The 11,292-nt window shown below is 32.9% G+C and overlaps 1 protein-coding gene across 2 annotated transcripts in view; it reads right to left on the minus strand.

Moving 5' to 3' along the window:
- The window catches only part of LOC114327987 (uncharacterized), a 46,968-nt gene extending 36,199 nt beyond the window's left edge, over nt 1-10,769 (minus strand). Inside the window, exons 1-2 of one of the 2 annotated variants that reach the window (XM_050642017.1) lie at nt 10,709-10,769; nt 886-1,247 (exon numbers count right to left, since the gene is read on the minus strand). In XM_050642017.1, coding sequence (XP_050497974.1) covers nt 886-1,141 — 256 coding nt within the window. In that variant the 5' untranslated portion in view covers nt 1,142-1,247; nt 10,709-10,769. Of the gene's footprint in view, nt 1-885; nt 1,328-10,708 lie in introns of those variants that run through there. The other variant, XM_050642016.1, reaches the window with a different exon arrangement.
- Nucleotides 10,770-11,292: the final 523 nt, after the last annotated feature.

The raw sequence follows: 11,292 nt of genomic DNA on the forward strand, positions 1-11,292 counted from the left end.
TTTTTCATTTAAATATCCGCCATTTTGGATCCGCCATTTTGAAATTTAAATTTTTAATCTTTAATTCAGATTCAACAACCTGTTAAAAATAAAGACAATAAATGTTTTAGAAAAATGTTCTTTTTTATGTTCTTTTTAGAAAATCCGCATTTTGGATCCATTTTATAGTTTATAATGTTAACATTTAAGCTAGGTTTATCAAAGCTCTCAAAAATAAATATATGTAGAAATAAATACATTTTGTAAAGAAATTATGATTTTACAACTATTTTTTAAGTTATCCGCCATTTTGGATCTGCCATTTTATAATTTAAATTATCAAAATTTGATTCAGGTTCAGCAACCTCTCAAAAATATCCACATATATGTAAACAAACACGTTTTATAAAAAAAATTCGGATCTTACAACTGCTTTTTAAGGAATTTTAGGAAAAAATCCGCCATTTTGAATCCGCCATTTTGAATTTGCAAATTGTAATGTCAGATTCGGGTTCAGCATAATCAAAACTAAAATAAAAACATTTTTTATCAAAATAAAATGTTAAATTCACCCATATTCTTAACATTATTTATACAAAACAATTGTTATTGTTTAAACAATTAATAAACAATTAACGGCGAAATTTGTGAGTAGAACTTTTTACTTTAACATATTTATAAACTAACAAAAAAAGTTTTAGAAAAATATAACCTTGTTTGATTTTTTCCGAAACATTGTATCTTCTCGTTCTAATTGCACTCCCCTATTACTAAAATTAAATAGATGATTTTAGTAACTATTAATCACTTATCAAGGTCTTTTTACACATAAAAGATAATTGAGGGTCACAAAGGGTATTTAATGCATATGTTATTAAAATACTAAAATACGAAAATAAAACTTACTTCTGTTTAAAATTTCGAATATCTTCTCTTGATCAAGGTTGTGCCTATCCTCATCTTTGCATGTAATTCCTATTTCAGATAAAGTTTTCAGAAAATCTTTTTCATTATCTTTGTCTGCTTCAGTGTCTTTGAAAAATGTGTGAACTAAGAATTTTGGTTGATTTCCGAAATGTTCATATTCATCCGGTATAAGTTCGGTTGAAGGATGTACCTCTATTTCTTCTTCGTAAGCAGAACTACGATTACTTCTCGCCATTTTAATTAAAATACATCACAATAACAGAGTAATATCAAATAACTTCGTAAGTTAGAAACAATAGACCGTCGTAACAAAAAGTATTTCGTCATTTGATCGAAAATATCTGAAAATCGCCTATATTTATTAGAAACAGATAAGATAATATAATTTTGATAAATTTATCTATAAGTATATCTAATCAGAAATCTTTGGACAACCGTTATTTCCACTACTATCTGACCGTATTGACATTATTGATAACACTGACTGTATTTTGGTCTTCCTACCAACTTAACAAGGGGAGGTTTTTATAGTGGTAGGGGAGCTCAAGCGGGGATTTTTGCAGTAACTCGAGCGCGTCATATTATCATATGGGGAGAACCCTGGTACCCTGCAGATGTACCTCTACCATATATTGGCTCTAAACACAGGGGAGTTCGTTAATGGGGGGCCGAAAAAAAAATCTATCCTTAGAAAAACTCGAAATCGTCAGATTAAGATAAGGTAAGTTAAGTACATGCAAAACAGTGTATATTTCAAAAATCTGACGATTTGGGCGGGGCGTAAGGAAATGGGTGAGTCACAAAGTTTCACAAGAAAAAAGCGAATATTTCGCGAAATGAACGATAGATCTAAAAACTAAAAAATACGTGCTCAATATTTGTCAAAAATGTATCGAATGATACCATACACGACTGCCCACGGAGAGGGGTGGGGGTAAATTTAAAATTTAAAATACGAATCCCGCGATATTTCGCGAAATGAACATTAGATCGAAAAACTGAAAAATACTCTTATTCAATATGTTTATAAAATCTATCGAATGGCAAAAAATGACCGCCCACGGATGTGGGGTGGAGGGATACTTTAAAATTTTAAATGTTTTAATCTTAAGGTGAAACAGTAGCGATCAACAGGTAGCGAAAACGCGTTCCAAGATTGCGGCTGTAATTTTGAAAAATTTTTCGAGATATTTGGCACACGTATTCGTAATATAAAAAAGAATGGCGGTACAGATCCCAATTTGAAAAATATATTATTATGTGGAAATTACTCTGTAATTAAATACAATATTAAAAAAACGAGCCTGTACCGCCATTAAGAAGAACAAAAAAATACACTTTCTTCAAATAAACATTTTTATCCGATGCCTAGGTTTTGTGTCATTTTGGAACTACTAAAAATTTTTATTTCATTAGTAGTTCCAAAATGACAAAAAATCTAGGCATCGGATAAAAAAGTTTATTTGAAGAAAGTGTATTTTTTTGTTATTCTTAATGGCGGTACAGGCTCGTTTTTTTAATATTGTATTTAATTACAGAGTAATTTCCACATATTAATATATTTTTCAAATTGGGCTCTGTACCGCCATTCTTTATTATATTACGAATACGTGTGCCAAATATCTCGAAAAAATATTCAAAATTACAGCCGCAATCTTGGAACGCGTTTTCGCTACCTGTTGATCGCTACTGTTTCCTCTTAAATGTTTCTTTAGAATTTTAAATGTTTTAATCTTAAATGGGAGCCCCAATTTTTTATTGCAGATTCGGATTCCTTACGTAAAAATAAGTAACTTTTATTTGAAACATTTTTTCGAATTATGGATAGATATTCGGAAAATAATCGGAAAAAACGATTATTGGAAATGGAAAATTAAATTAAAAATGGAAAGACCTCACTCAAATGGAAACCTTTACTTAACTTTTTTTGGTTTTAGAACCTACTCTTCACAACCCAATAGGTCCCCAAAGCGCTCGAGTGACTGCACATTTAGCATACTTTCCTCCTCTGATATAGTTTAAGTTATATATGTATAAGGATACCTCCGTTATAATAGGTAAAATGGCCTCACTCCTAGAATTCATTTTTTTACATTCTATGTGAATAAAAAAATAAGATTTAGCGCCATCTTAACCCATTCACCCCCTTCCCTGACCACCAAAAACTTCATTTTTGATTTTATCATTTTTAGATGAGATGATGCAATCAATTTAAAAATTTCAAAAAATTCACACGCATACCTGAGACTTTTGCAAAACATCTCTATTTTTTATAGACCCATTCTTTCACGGTTTTTGCGGTAAATTTTAAAGAACCGCTTGGATTGAGATAAAATTTGGCATACACATAGCTAACATGTCAAAGAAAAAAAGTGATATTGTGCCGATGTGTGCTTTTGCCTTGGGGGTGACTTTCACCCCCTCTTGGGGGTGAAAAAATATATGTCAAAAATAAGTCCAAAAATAGATAAACTGACTAATTTTAAGTAACTTTTGTTCTATAGAGTTTTTTCGTCAAGTCAACACTTTTCGAGTTATTTGCGAGTGAATATGTTCATTTTTCAACAAAATAACCACGTTTTTAGACGGTTTTTCGCAAATAACTCAAAAAGTAAGTATTTTGTCGAAAAACCGTTCTTAGGAAAAATATAGCCTGTGAAAAAAATAAAAAAAATGGTGTACGCATGAGGTCTCTGGACCTTGTAGAACTAGAATTATAGCCAATGAAAAATAGGTTCATATTCGCCAAATTTCAAATAGGCTATTTCAACGTGAAATATCCAAAAAATAAAGCACTTTTTGGGGAAAACCTATTATAACTTTTTTCGTTAACATTTTCGTTACAGCAAAATTTATGTTGAATTTTAAAAGGTGGATCAACTCTCCCACCTGGTCATGTCTCCCGGGCTCCCCCTACATACTATGGCCGTGTTCACTAGTATGCGTAGTATCTTGTATTGGAATCTTTGGAAGCTATATGTCATATGTGATGCCATAATAACAGTGTCATCAGCAGTTGATTTGGTTGCTTACTTACTTACTTATTCCTCTTAACTCCGCCTGTGGGCGGCATGAATAGGGTGCCGTCTGCCTCCATGCTGTCCTATCCTTTGCAATGATCTTTATTTCTGCCCAGGGTCCGGATTACGTACACTCGATACGCATCGTATCCGCCATGTTTTCCCATAAGGCGCTACAGTAAAACATGGCGGATACGATGCGTATCGAGTGTACGTAATCCGGGCCCATGTTTTCCCAATAGCATTAATTTCTTTCTCGACACTTCTTTTCCACGTTTCTACGGTTCTACCTGGTCTTCTCTTTTCATGTGGTGTGTATTCTAGTTAGGGCTTGCCTCACTATGTCTGTGTCAGGTCTCCTTAGTGTGAGTCCCATCCAACTCCATTTCCTTTTGCATATTGTCTTAGATATAAGTTCCTGGTTAGTTCTTGTCCATAAATCTTGGTTTGATATGCGGTTTGGCCAGTAAATGTTAAAAATTTTCCTGGCATTTATTTATGAAAATATATAAAGTATATCTACCACAATGCAACGGCTAGAGTAAGACTCTCTGATCAACAAACTAATAAATTCTGTATGCAGCGAGGAGTACGGCAAGGAGACACCATCTCACCAAAGCTGTTCACAACCATTTTAGAGCACACTTTTAAGAAGGCCGATCTGAACGAATATGGTATCAATATAAATGGAGAGAAGCTCAGTCATTTGAGATTCGCAGATGACATCGTCCTTATAGCCGATCGTATGGATGATGCAATAATAATGTTAAACAAGTTATATCACGCTTCCTTAGAGGTCGGACTAAAGATTAACATCAACAAGACGCAAATAATGACTAATCTGGTGCTAAATCGTAATATTGTTGTTGATGGAATGGATATTGAGCAGACTGCATCTTATAAGTACTTGGAACATGAAATTCGGTTCGGAAGAGATAACCAGACGTGCGAGCTCCCACGTCGCATAGGATTAGCCTGGGCAGCGTTTGGTAAACTGAGCTATGTATTTAAATCGGACTTACCCATATGCCTGAAAAGGAAAATCTTTGACCAGTGTGTATTGGATATTGAGCAGACTGCATCTTATAAGTACTTGGAACATGAAATTCGGTTCGGAAGAGATAACCAGACGTGCGAGCTCTCACGTCGCATATGATTAGCCTGGGCAGCGTTTGGTAAACTGAGCTATGTATTTAAATCGGACTTACCCATATACCTGAAAAGGAAAATATTTGACCAGTGTGTATTGCCTGTACTCACTTATGGAGCGGAAACATTAACACTCACAAAAAAAGCAGTGAACAAGATTCGCATAACTCAGAGGGCTATGGAGCGCCAGGTGCTTGGTGTCTCCTTGAGGGACCGAATCCCAAACGAAGAAATACGTCGTAGAACAAAAACAACGGACGCCGTCGAAAGAATCGCGTCGCTCAAGTGGAATTGGGCAGGACACGTCGCCGGATTGTCAGACAACAGATGGACAAAACGTATTGTCGAGTGGAGACCACGAGAAGAAGCACTACGGAGCAGAGGACGACCACCAACCAGATGGGCTGACGATCTGAAGTTTATTGTCAGCAACTGGATGCAAGCCGCGGCGCACAAAACAGAGAAAGATGGAAAGAGCTGAGGGAGACCTATGTCCGGCACTGGACGAGTACTGGTTGATGATGATGATTTATTTATGAACACCTGCATCTGACCGATACATTTTCTTGACACTTTCCAAGTTCCTTGTATAGCAGCACAGTATTCACGTTGCAATAATCGTGTCTTGGTTTTACTTGTTATCTGGCATGAAGACCACATTTTCCTTAGCATATTGAGTGCATTTTGAGCTAATCCTATTCTTCGTTTTACGTCCTCCTCCGTCCTGCCTTTGTTGTTCAAAATACTGCCCAAATAGTTACATTTCTCTACCGTTTCTAATTCCGTGCCTCCCAGTAATAATCTCATTTCTCTTGGTGTATTTATTTTCATTATGTTAGTTCTTCTGACGTTTATGTTAAGTCCGACCTTCTTCCTTGCCTCTGCTACTTTTTCAGATTTGCGTTGCATGTGTTGTATTTTTTCTGTTAAAAGGAATATATCATCTGAAAATTCCAAGTTCTCAAGTTGGTTAAAAACATTCCATCTTATTCCAGTCTTATTACTAGTAGCCTTGGACATGATTCTGTCGATTACTATCAGGAATAAGGTCGGAGAGAGCACAGAGCCTTGCCTTACTCCTGTACCAATACTATTTGTTCTGTTAACTTCCCTTCGCGGACTATGCGTGCTCTGGATCTTCGTAGAACAGTTTTATAATTCTGATATACTTGGGAGGCATTCTGTATTTCTCTAGTAATTTCTATAAGGCTTTGCGATCTACACGATCAAGCGCTTTTAAGTCTATAAGTTCAAAGACTATTTGGTTGCAGATTGCAGGCACTAAATAAACTACAGGGTTGGTACTTCTACAGAGATCCGAAAAATTTCTGGGATTTCTGCAGAGATAGGTGGAGATAGGGTTGCGTTTATTTTGACTTTTCGCATATCCAGATAAGATTTGATCATTTCATAGAAGGGGTATGATGTTTTGTTTTATTTTTTTATGCTTCTTGTCATCCTTTATCGAAAGGTGAAATATCAGAAATTGAATCTGCTTGATACTCTTATGATTTTTATTAGGTAGGTATAGTTTCTTTTCGAATCTCGTTCTACACTTTTCCATTTTAGTTCTTTAAAATTTGTTGTTTCTTATTTTTGTTCTCCTTTATTACATCGTAAAGTACATAATTATGTAGATATAAACATTTTTTTTTCAGATGAATCATATTTCTGCGTAAGCCATCCAACTTATGTTATCTACTATTAGCCTTGTTCTAAAACAGATTTAAAAATAGATAATAATTTCTTTTCAATATTTATTATATTTTTGTCAATATATAAAACGCCTTATTAAAATTCTTATTTTATCTATGTAAATAAGATTTATATATTTGTAATTCAAATAAGTAGGTACACGCTTGTCGCAAAAATGTGATAGGTATAGTGAAAATTATGATTAAACTATTTCACTTATTTTTTGTTACAATTTATTCATGAATGAGAATTGGTATAATAGCAATCTAGAAGCAATCTACAGGCCTTTTAGGCCCTTAACTGAATATTATCTTCCTTCACTCTCTCCTGTTCTTAACATTTTCCTTCCAATTTCTAATTTGCTCATCTTCACTAGTAATTATCTATTATTCATTATTTATTTATTATCTTTTAAGTTAGATTTTCTCAATGCAGTGGAGGATCTACAGCAGTGCCGGTTAACCTAACTTCGGGCGCTGGAGGTTTAGGGGCCCCCTTCATTGCTATTCGTTGTCAGTTTTTAACAAGAAAACACATGCATTAACTGTAAAGGTTTATTGTAAAATCCATAAAATATTTTTTTAAACAAGCAAGAAGAGTAGCAAACGTAAAAAATAATCCAAAAAATACATTTAAAATAATAAATAAAAAACAGAAAGTTCCACAAAACAACACATGACAAGGCGCTTTTACCATGGGGGTGGTTGCCACCCCATCTCGGGTGTGGAAATTTTTATTATATTTTGACCGCAACAGTTGGTAAAAAACATTCATTATAAGCAAAAAACGATCTATACATTTTTTTGATAAAATTAATAGTTTTCGATTTATTCCCCATCGAAAGTATTATAGTTTTGTATCGAAAAAATCAATGTTTTTAATCAGTTTTCTGCTAATAACTCAGAAAGTTTTCGTTTTATTAAAACAACTTTACTTAACAAAAATGTACCTTTTGAAAAAATAAACAAAACCGTTTTTTTTTGTAATTTTCTTTAAGACCAATAGTAATCGAGCTATACTTTATTATATGTTGGCTCTTCTTGGTCAAATGCTAAATATTGTAGTTTCAAAGTCCAAAGACGGGAAAAGTGTGCATTTTTCGAGGATAACTTGTTTAAACTAATTTAAAGTATTTAAAAATATCTGTCTCCTGAAATAAAAAAGTAGTCTCTAGCTTAAAAATTAAGTGACTTATAATAAAAAGAATGTCAGTCCCTATTTTTTCAGCGAAAAAGTGATTGGAAACTTCCCCCTACTCACCACCCTAATTAAAATTATTCATTGACCTTATTTGGTCTTCTTTATTTATGTATGTTAATAGGTTCTAGAAGTTTGATCGGCTTTAGAATGATTAGTTTAAAAAAAAATGGAGTTAAAAGCGAATAACGAGTTTTTGTAGTTTGGTAAAAAATGCCCTTTTCTTCAGAATAGAAAGATTAGCATCAGAGATACGAAAAAATATTTAAGTATTAAATTGTAGCTTATTTAATTCCCAAGAACTTGGTTGGCAAACATTTTTTACGGCAAAAATTGAGTGAGCTATTGACAATTAAAACTTATAATATCATGCAAAAACCACCTTACCAACCCTTTCAATGCCACCTTTTTTTGTGACTAAGAATTTTAAAAGGATTTAATATTAATAGCCTTATAGATCTTCTAAAAACCTACAAAATTCTTTTTTAACGAACTTTCTAGTATAAAAAATAAAAAAGTTACGGTTAAAAAATCAATATATTTTTTTGAAAGAAAAAAAGGAGAAATCTAATTGGAAACATAATAATGTAAGTTAGCGGTGTTTTTAGTCACTGGCCTTATTTATTCTTCTTTATTTATGTATTATTAATATATTCTAGAAATTTGACTGGCTTAGAATGATTAGTTTTTAAAAAACTGAAGTTTAAATCGAATAACGAATGTTTGCAATTTGGTAAAAAATGCCATTTTTTTTTCAGAACAGAAAGATTGGCATCAGAGATACGAAAAATTTAATTTAATTCCCAAGAACTTGGTTTAATAAAATTTGTTCTACGGCAAAAATTGAGTGAATCGTAAATGAATATACCTACCATCGACAAACAAGATATAAAACCAACACTTTCGATAGCGAATAAATCAAAAACTATTAATTTTATCAAAGAAATGTATAGAACATTTTTTGATTAGAATGAATGTTTTTATTAACTTTTGCGGTCAAAATATAATAAAAAATTTCCACCCCCGAGAAGGGGTGGGGCAACCACCCCCATGGTAAAAGCGCCTGTCGGCATCATATAGATTTTGATCCATGGACTATCCACTACTTATTCTCAAATTTTCAAGCAAATTTTTCCATTCTGTAAAAATTGCGAGGTGAAAAGCTTTGGTTCCTGGACATATTTCGCGAAATGAACACCAGATCGAAAAACGGCAAAAACACGTATTCAATATTTTTTAAAAATCTAACGAATGACACACCAAACACGACTCCCCTCGGAGGTGGGTGGGGGGTTATGTACTTTAAAATCTTAAATAGGAGCCCCCATTTTTTATTGCAGATTTGGATTCCTTACGCCAAAAAAAGTAACTTTTATTCCAGATATTTTTTCGAATTATGGATAGATGACGCCATAATCGGAAAAAACGATTGTTGGAAATGGAAAATTAAATTAAAAAATGGAAAGTCCCCCACTTTGATGAAAAACTTAACTTAACTTTTTTTAGTTTTAGGACCTACTCTTCACAACCCAATAGGTCCCCATAACGCTCGAGTAACTACAAATTTAGCATACTTTCCTCCCCTACTATATCCAAGCATAAAAAAATCAACTAGTAATCACATTTGGCACCTTTTTGTCTACTATTTTGAGAGAGAATTTAATTGAAGATCATAAAATGAACATCATAAATAATTGAACATCATAAATGTTTAGAAAAATTATATTTGTTATTTTGGGGATCTTATAGGCTATTGAATATTTATCTTATCAGTCAGGTTAATCTCTTTATTGCACTCAATAAAGTACACAGACAAATATAATTGAATAAATAAACGTATTGTTTACATTCCTTGGATAAGAAGTTAAAAAAGTGTCATGAATATGTTCTTGCACATAATGACAGAAAACCACTAGAAACCACGCGAAAATAACTCCAATCTCTCGTCGAAGTAAAGGGACGCAACTGTCTCTGCTTTCTCCTCTCCAAAAGAGCAAACATACGAATAAATCTCTGGGATATCGCTTTCCATATACCTAGTACTCATAGACGTAAAAAGAATAGACAGGGCAAACAATCGATGAAAAGCCCTATTGAGGAGTTACCCGTCCAGTCTGTCTTCTGTGGAGTGCTGAAGAAAGCGATCAGTTGGACTGATAACGGACGATAATAGGGCTTTTCATTCCCAGTCATTTGTTTCGAGCTTCTGTCATGTGTCACTTAATATTAATATATCTACGTCATACATTATTGGTATATAACAATTATACAAACCAGAGACGTATGACGTAGATATATTAATATTATGTGACACATGACAGAAGCTCGAAACAAATGACAGTCGATGAAAAGCCCTATATACTAGAGGGAAATTAAAAACAGGTTGACTCTACACTCTATACCTATATGAAAGAAAAAGTTAAATCTAGTAAACAAAATATTCGAATTTATCAGAATTATTTATCAAATAATTTGGCCACTTATGCTAAAATCATAATAAAGATGCACTAGAAATAAACAAACCAAGACACATGGAATGTTACGAGGAGTACTCCTAAATCATGATTTACAATGTATGTACTATTGAGCTCTGTATTTTCTCCTTGTTATGAGATTAAGATGTCTCTTATTAATTAGATTAATTAATTAATTATTTTAATTGCTACTCATGAAACAAAACCAAAATTTAATAAATTTTTCAGTAAAAAATAATCTCAGGGCTAATTGATTGGATGTATTACCTTTATTTTGTGGCTTCTAGTATTTCTCGTTACTTGCTTTATCCAGTATAAAACAGGGAAAATAAATATACTCAAACTCATATAATTTTGTAACTACTATTTATTTATATACTATACCATAAATATTAAAAAAAATCCAAATTCATGCTAAACTTTATTCTGTTGTTAACTCTCTTATCTAATCAAAAAAACCATTAATTCTATTATCTCCTTTTGTGAACCAAAATTCATCCAATTGAATCGTTCTTATTCGTAGACTGTTCTTATTATTATTAAAAAAAAAACAAAATTTAATTTCCACTTTTTAAATAGATTACTTATATCTTCTATGAATTTATGAATGAATAATTTGTGCTAAGTTGACAAAAACAAATATGGTATGTAATACAAAGCAACTCTCTCTTTTCACAAATAATCTGACTAACCTTTTCTAACATCCTTATTTCTTCTGCTGGATTGTGTTGTTCCTAGTTCTCCCACAACGTGTTCCTCGGATTCTGCAAACTATCCTTCTCCTTCAAACTGTTTCAAAAAACGGCACTCGTTCGAATTCTCTCCTCAAATTAAAATCTCTGACTCGATAA

The sequence above is a fragment of the Diabrotica virgifera genome, chromosome 1 (genome assembly GCF_917563875.1).
Source record: "Diabrotica virgifera virgifera chromosome 1, PGI_DIABVI_V3a".
In the NCBI taxonomy this organism is placed as follows: Eukaryota; Metazoa; Arthropoda; class Insecta; order Coleoptera; family Chrysomelidae; genus Diabrotica; species Diabrotica virgifera.